This window comes from Drosophila busckii, chromosome 3R (genome assembly GCF_011750605.1).
Source record: "Drosophila busckii strain San Diego stock center, stock number 13000-0081.31 chromosome 3R, ASM1175060v1, whole genome shotgun sequence".
NCBI classification, from domain to species: domain Eukaryota; kingdom Metazoa; phylum Arthropoda; class Insecta; order Diptera; family Drosophilidae; genus Drosophila; species Drosophila busckii.
Window position 1 is genome coordinate 20,242,989 of NC_046607.1, and position 7,998 is coordinate 20,250,986.

The 7,998-nt window shown below is 39.7% G+C and overlaps 3 protein-coding genes across 3 annotated transcripts; all 3 read right to left on the minus strand.

Moving 5' to 3' along the window:
- Nucleotides 1-533: 533 nt before the first annotated feature.
- On the minus strand, nt 534-2,138 carry LOC108602213 (tubulin alpha-3 chain). Its single transcript, XM_017990260.2, has 3 exons — nt 1,854-2,138; nt 1,498-1,801; nt 534-1,446 (listed from the first exon to the last, which is right to left on the minus strand). Exons 1-3 carry the CDS (start codon nt 2,077-2,079, stop codon nt 618-620), a joined length of 1,359 nt encoding a protein of 452 aa, XP_017845749.1. The 5' UTR covers nt 2,080-2,138; the 3' UTR covers nt 534-617.
- A 372-nt stretch (nt 2,139-2,510) lies between these two features.
- On the minus strand, nt 2,511-3,934 carry LOC108602253 (SPRY domain-containing protein 7). Its single transcript, XM_017990306.1, has 3 exons — nt 3,749-3,934; nt 3,117-3,695; nt 2,511-3,062 (listed from the first exon to the last, which is right to left on the minus strand). The coding sequence occupies exons 1-3, from the start codon at nt 3,855-3,857 to the stop codon at nt 2,965-2,967; spliced, it is 786 nt and encodes a 261-aa protein (XP_017845795.1). The 5' UTR covers nt 3,858-3,934; the 3' UTR covers nt 2,511-2,964.
- Nucleotides 3,935-4,365: 431 nt separating this feature from the next.
- On the minus strand, nt 4,366-5,579 carry LOC108602200 (plancitoxin-1). Its single transcript, XM_017990249.1, has 2 exons — nt 5,440-5,579; nt 4,366-5,386 (listed from the first exon to the last, which is right to left on the minus strand). Exons 1-2 carry the CDS (start codon nt 5,541-5,543, stop codon nt 4,396-4,398), a joined length of 1,095 nt encoding a protein of 364 aa, XP_017845738.1. The 5' UTR covers nt 5,544-5,579; the 3' UTR covers nt 4,366-4,395.
- Nucleotides 5,580-7,998: the final 2,419 nt, after the last annotated feature.

Sequence of the window (7,998 nt, forward strand, 5' to 3'; positions counted from 1 at the left end):
TGCCTCGCTACGTGCTAAACCCTTTGCCAGGCGATCATTTTAATTATAGGTTCAGCAGCTCAATGCTGCCACGCCCACTTAAAGCCATTGTTCCTTTTTGGGGGCGCTCGCTGAGGTCAAGCAACGCAACCATTTGCGAGGCTGGGTCAATGTTTGTTTTAGCCAAGCATAAATACTTAATTTAGCCAACGGTTTTTATGCTCTAAAATGAAGAGCATATTGACTATGTAGTGGGACAAAAAGAGAAACTGGAATTACTTCCAAATGTACCAAAGAATGGGCAGCGATTTTTAAAAATTTGAGCGGTTGGGACTTAGAGCTTAAAGATTTATTAAGAGTTCAGGTGGGAAATATAGTTCGATAAGACGATTAAGCTCAAAAGACAAACTCTAAAGCGCATTTAGTCTTCGTTCTACATTTTTCAAACTCTTCTGCTCTGCTTGATGATTACCCAAAGTGCTGACAAAATAACCTTTAACTGCGCGTGCGTTTAACGTCCAAATTTATAAAGTCATCGAGTCGGCAATTGCACTGCAATTACCTTAAATATTCAACACTACAAATTTTGGAATTTATTCAAAAAAGAAAAGACTACAAAATAAGCAAAGTACAGAGGCTCAGTCGTCGGCATCAGAGTCGCGCTGCGGCGAGGCGCCACCAGAGGCATCCACCTCCAGGTAATCGTGCACCAGCTGGCATATATTCTCCGAAGCCTCATTGAAGTTGCCCTCCTCCAGTCCCTCGCCCACATAGTGATACACAAAGGCGCGTCGCTGATAAAGCTTATCGAACTTGTTGACCAAACGACACCAGGCGATGCGTATATTCGTATTATTGGATATAGCAACGCAGGCGCGATTGGTGGGCGCCAAATCACCATTGGGCACATAAACTGGCGGCATGCTGCTTACACCGATTTTAAAGCCCGTTGGCGACCAATTGACAAATTTAAAGGATTTGGTGCGCTTAATGTTCTCCAGCGCTGTATTGATCTCATTGGGTGCCACCTCGCCGCGATAAAGCAGCACGCAGGCCATGTATTTGCCATGCGCAGGATTGCAGCGCACCATTTGATTGCTCATCTGGAAACATTGTCCGGTGAGCTGTGCCGTGCTCATGTTGACAAACTGCGAGTGTGTAATGGGCACGAGTGGAGCATAGTTGAGCAGCGGATAGTGTATGCGTGGATAGGGCACAAGATTGGTTTGCAGCTCCTGGAAACCCACGCTGGAGGGTCCAGCAAAGCGCTGTGAAGCGGTAAATGCGGCAACCACTTGACCTATAATACGATTTAGATTGGTGTAAGTGGGTGCGGGCACATTTAAAGTATTGGCGCATATGTCATAGAGCGCCTCGTTGTCTACAATGAAGCTAACATCGGCATAGTCCATGCTGAAGTGTGTGGAGAGCAGCGCATTGTAGGGCTCCACTATAACAGGGGAGATGCTAAAGAGAACAGCTGAGAATTGAAACTTTGGCTGGACTTTCAGCACTTACGAAGGCGATGGATACACCAGAAATTCTATAACTGTCATTTTCTTGCCAAAGTCCTCCACTAGCTTCTCCATAATGCGCGTGCCCAGTCCAGAGCCAGTGCCGCCGCCTATAGCGCGAAATACTAGAAAACCACGCAGACTGCGACAACGATCTGCTACTCTTCTTATGGCATTCATAGTACGATCCAGCAGATCACTAGCCATTAGATGATAGCCTCTGGAAAAGTTGCTGCCGCTGTCGTCCTTGCCAGTGATTAAGGTTTCCGGATGAAACAAATTGCGATAAGCGCCAGTGCGTATTTCATCTGCAAACAAATATTATGCACATAGACTTGTATTGCTTATAGCTTAACCCACCTATAACAGTGGGCTCCGTATCCACCATAACAAGACGCGGCTGCACACACGGCTCATGACCGCTAAACTCAAAGAAAGTCAAAAATGAATCATCGCTGGGCTGCGTCATGCATCTGCCATTGGCCATGATGCCATGCTCCAGGCAGTAGAGCTCCCAGCAGGCATTCGCTATCTGCACGCCCGCCTGTCCTATATGTATCTGTATTATTTCGCCCTTGCCGGCCATCTGTACCAAATTTAAAACTTAAAAGTAAAAATTTCATGTGAATTTTGTTAAAATTTCAGAAATAATTTTAATGACAAGCTAAAAATCAACAGCAAGCGTAAATAATTAGCATTTTATTTAAGCTCAAGCTTTTAATGCAGCTAGAAAAAAATTAATAACAAAATTAATATATGTACAATTTATTTATTGCCACAATTTCTTCTATTTCTATATTTTTTTCAATGCTGATCATAAAAGAATTACTAAGCTGCACTCCAGAAATAATATAAAATTGCTAGCTAATTATAAATAATTTAATATTAGAAAATATATGAATAATTTAATAATTTTGCAGTTTTGGAGTTTTATGCTTCATAAATAATATTAGAATTCATATTCAAAACTAAATTGAAGAAAAAACACAAAAAATTGCAGTAATTTATATAATAAGGTTTATAATGATTGCGACTCCTGGTTTATTAATAATGTCTTTGTTTACATATAATTTAAATAAGTTACGCACAATACAAGAACAACATACATATAACATTCATTATTGTCCGCGCGCGGATAAGTCGGTTGTCAAAAGCGATTTAGTTATAGTTAAATATACATATAGATATAGATACAGTATATGTGGCTTATAGGTATAGTTAGTAAGGTCTTGCCGTGCTCGTGCTGGTAAAGTGGTCCAATAACGTGTTGGAATGTAGTATATAATTTGAATATATAAATAAGTATGTGTATAATACAAAGCAATCGCGAGATCTAGCTACGTTCAATTTACAATTTACAAAGGCGTTAACTTTTGGCTGTGCTAAACTGGCAAAGAGAACTTAATATATGGAGTTGAATTTGTTTGTATGCAGGACTAGAATGCTTTATACACTTTGAAGGCTGCATAATTTAAAGTAAGGACTGCTCCAGCAAAATGCGCTCGAAGCCTGAGGGTGGACCATGCGTAAAGTTGTCCAGTATAATGTCCAAAATGGCGCCATTGCCAACTGTAAATGGAGGAGTTTAAGTCATGGAAGAGTTTGAATATATGAGCAACTCACCATAGATAACGGGAAACAGCGCTGGAGCACGCACATTGCGAAATGGCACCTCCAGATGCTTGCCATTGAAATAGAAATTTAGCTCTATATGATCAAAAGCAACGCCAACGATGTCGCCCTCATCGGGAAAGTCACGCTGTGGTGTGGAAATAAGACCTGGCACAGCATTTAGCTCGCTTAGATTGCTGTCCACACCTGTAGTCATTAGCAAATCCTCCTGCAAATCTTCTATGGCTATAAGGCCCGCTGCGGCTGCTGCGCTGTTGTTCAAAATGCCATTGGCAGTGGTTGTAACTGCATTGGACTTTGTAGGCTGCTGGCAATTGGCCACCACTGGACGATACTCCTCATCGTTGTGGCGTGTAGCATTGTCGGAGCACAGGCACCAGGACTCACGCTCACCGCCACCCCATTTGCGTGTTAAATCCGCTTGGCGTGTGGCCAGCCCTATAGACCAAATGCCGCTTTGTTGTATCTTCACCTCAAAGTAAGACTTGGACTGCACCAAAGGCGCTGTAGCCAGCACGCCACCGGAGCCTGTAACACGCAGCTGATGCGACAGCAATATAACATCCGGACCTGCAAGCAATATATGTATATAAATTCACTCATTTATTCACAACCAAACTCACCCATATGCGCCGCATCCAAATGCACTTCGGGCTCTCTGTAGCGATTTCCATTTATGTTTGGCTTGCGCAGCTGTGCGCCATTAAGGCACGTGCGTAAACAACAAAACATTGTTAATTTTGTATTTTATTGTTAATACAAACTCTAAAATTTGTTTGCCAGCTGCAGTTGGTGCTTGTATCTTTTGGATATTGTTGTTCTTTTAACTACTGTGCATGTGTGCGAAAGAGAGCGCTGCAGCTGCTCGATACGTAGCGAAAATCAACTCGATATTAATCGTTAGCAAATGCTTAAGCATTGCGCTAGATGGCGCTGTGTACAGCCATCTATTGTTCGTGCTTATAATAAAATGAAATTAATTTGCTGTTTATCAATGCTGCGCTGACCTCACAGTAGATTTATTAATTTAATAGATTAGTAACAGTGTTTTGAACTATGTAGCTAATCAAAGCTATACAAGTAATTAACTGAACAATAGACACAAGCACTTGAAATAAACTAAAGATTTGCAGCTTTTTGGAAATTAGAAACTTGCTTCTTAATTTTAAAAAATATACAAGAGAAAATCTTTATATTTGTCGACGCTTAACAAGTTTAATTTTTATAAAAAATGCAACAATTCGTTTATGCAATTTTATTTATGATTTCATTAGGCGCATTTTTCAAAGTTAGCCACCAGCTTGCGATAGAGATCAGAGACGCGCGAGCTTTTGTGGCAAACGGTGCCGCCGCCGCGATGTTGCTGTGACTGCTGGCGATTGATGTCGCCAATGCAAATCCAATCGCCGCCACCAATACGCCAGCGATGCAGCTTAATGCCCGTTTCCTCAGAGACAGCCCACTTGGAATGATCAGCGGTGGTCTTAAAGTCCACCAAATACTCGGGATTAGCAATGTCCTGCACATTGAACACCTTGGTGGACTTATCGCAGCTATCAGGCAAATTGCCAGCACCATCACGCCAAGCCTCCACAAAGAGATTAACATTGAGCGCTGGAGCAACCATATCCTGGTACAGTTCGATGTTGGCGCGTGGACTTTTGCCAAACATGCGGAATTGCTTGCCATCCAAGGTGTGCACTTCGATTTCCTTTTGATAGGGTGATTCAGTGCGCCATTGACGCTTCAGCGCACGCTGCAAACTGGGAAACAGTTCGCTTGCCTTAAGCAGCGGATTGCGCTCGTAGTAGAAATGTGGCTCATTGTACACCAGCAGTTCACCCACTTTCTCCACGCCCGCTACATCGAGTGTCATGCAGAGCAAACTTTGACCATATTGCTCACCCGAGGTGGGATAACTGTACTGCGGCACAGTTGGAAACTTGGGCACAGAATGCACCAGCCAAACACCAGTGACGCCATCGGTAGCAACTACGCCCTTAGCATGTCCACCAGTGCTGGACACTGTGCCATTGGGAAACTCATCGTTGTAAGCAGCCAGCAGCACATGCTGCTCATCTGTATACAAAGGATTTAGAGTGGAAGCCACCATGGAGTTGGAGTCGCCCATGCGACGTCCCGAAAGCGTCCATTGATCGTAACTAGCGCTGGTTACATACAAATAGCGTTGTCCTGTTACATCCTGTCCAGGCTTGGCATTTACATTAGCATAATGCTTGGGCAGCTTATAAATGTACCACCTAAAGCAAAGATTAGTTTAGTCTAAATTCAATATAAATTTAAAGCTGCTCACCAATCTACATCAACGCCATGTTCGTCCTTGCAGGATACCTTGTTCTCAGCCAGGCTGCTCTGTATTAAGAGCAGCGCACTTATCAGCAGCAGCAAGCAGCGCATTTTTTTAGTTCAACCTTTGCCTTTGGCTGTACAAAATGAAACTGACTGCTGGCAAAAGCAAATAAAATGTCTAGCGTCTCAAGCTATATACCTAGCATACAGGGTGTCTATTTGGGATAGCTGCAACAAGCGTTAGCCAGGCTACAACACAAAACAAAGCAACAGGTATGCAGCTGTCTCAGGTAGCATATAAATTTTCAGCTTGCAGCATTAGTTGTTGCATTTAGTTGCTCAAATGATTGCCCTGTTCTTGGCCTGTTTAAGCTGCGCTCGATTTGCAGTTTATCAACGCTAAGATGACCTCAGAATAGCACTGGACTAATAGATTACTAAGCAGGGTGTAGTTAAAAAGAAAGCAGGGGCTTTCAGTTATTGGCAAAACATTGCCTACGCCGCTGCTTTGAAAGCGATAAGCAAATAATTATACAAACTGTTTGCCATTTCAATAATAAGCATCAATGCTAATGATGAATAAGCAAGCAAATATATTTTATTAAAAATATATATGTTAACTAATATATATGTGTTAATTAACAAACACTTGTAAACAATGATTTGCTCTACTTGTTACATATTAATGCATAATAAATGGAGCGATGTAAAGGTTCTTGGTTTTTACCTACAGAATGCATATAAATAGTCAGGGATCTAAAATAGATTTAAACTTGAATACAGCTCTTAAATAAATGCATTAACAGTTTTTTACAAACTCATAGCAAATATAAAAACTAATACAAATTTAATGTTAAAAATTAGCGAAAGTTGATTTTCAGTTATTAGTTATTTGCCAGCAAAATTTAGTAATCATTAGACTAGTTTATATTACTTCACATTTAGATTTTGGAAACCTAAACACATAACTAAAATTCTAAAAACATTTTCTCTAATTAGTTTTCAAGTTAAATTTTGGTAATAATTAATGCAAAATAATAAAGCAGACAATAAGCTCTCTAAAATCTGTTTTGATTGTAGAGGCTTAAATATATGATATATTGAAAAGGAAATTAATTGCAGAATGTTTGAACTTCAGAGAGCAATATAATATAATAATAATAATGGTTATAATAAATATATATAATCGGCCAACAACTGCAAATTAATATATAGAGGAGCTATTGATTATTATTATAATGGGAGCTCGTTCACTGCTTGTTTTAACACCAGCAGTCCAAACACAATTGACCCACTCATACATGATATAATAATATTATTAATGCATTATTGTATCATGCACTCATTGGTCACAATGCAATAAAAAAGGTGAGAGCCAAAATCCCAGAGAGGGCTTGAGCGCCAGAAATTGCATGTGCTATGCTTGTAATGAGAGCAGCGCTGCATTGTTTGCTGCGAGAGCGCGATCATCGTATTGCTGCCAGCCTCACACACACAACCATTAATTACAGTACGGTATTAGAAGATAAGAGCGCAAGCTACTCAGAGAGCGTGAGCGACAGCCAATGCAACGGTTATCAGCCGACGCGTAAGAAAGCGCAAGCAGCGCTGCTCGCGTCTTTTGTTCGTAATACGAACTTCGTATGCGCTCGTTTGCTATGCGCTCGTTTGCTCGCTCGCTCTTTGCTGCTGCGACTGCGCGTGAGCGTCGCTGCTTTGATTCGTACGAATTGGGGGCTCCCTTTGGTTTTTTTCCACAGTTCATATAAACTCTTCAGCATTGCTGGATTATCAGAAATAAAACTGCGCGCTGCGCGCCAAAAATTTTTGTTTACAATTACACAAAACAATTGTTAAAGTTTTTATTTATTATTTGTTGTTACATATTGTTGTATTATTATTTCATTTCGTTTCCAACGCGCTGCGTTCTTTATCCAAAAACATCAGTTTGCTGCCATTTGTTGTTTATTTGGGCTTGGATTGCTGCTTGGTTATTTGGAAAATATGCACTAACAAATTGTAAAATTGTTTTATATGCTGTTTTTATTAATCAGTAGTACAATAATAAGGGTTTGTCTGATATTATGTAATTGAAATAATTAAATCGCTGGTTGCTGTTATGATGTGACAATATGCTCACGATTTTTTATACCTTAAAAACTCGACATTCGTTTTTTTTTTATATCCATTGCCAATTGTTTTCAACTTTGAGACTATTGCTGAACGATTTATTAATATTTGTTTATGACTTTGGTTTCGTTTACAACAATACATTTAAACTCACAATACAATATTTTTGCTAAATATTTTATGTATAATTTTTTTTTGTTGTTTAGGTTTTTTTTTCATTTTTTTTTATAATATAGTAGTTAATAATTTATTAATATATTGTATGTTGTTTTTTTTGGTTTTACTTTCAAATATATATAAAGAACAAGGCTGATATTCATATTTTTTTTATTTTTTATATACTCGTACATTTGCTTTTTGTTTATATAAGTTTATAATAATATTTAGCTATGTTTTTGTTTTTTTTTCTTCAGCTTGCGCCTTGTATATTGTT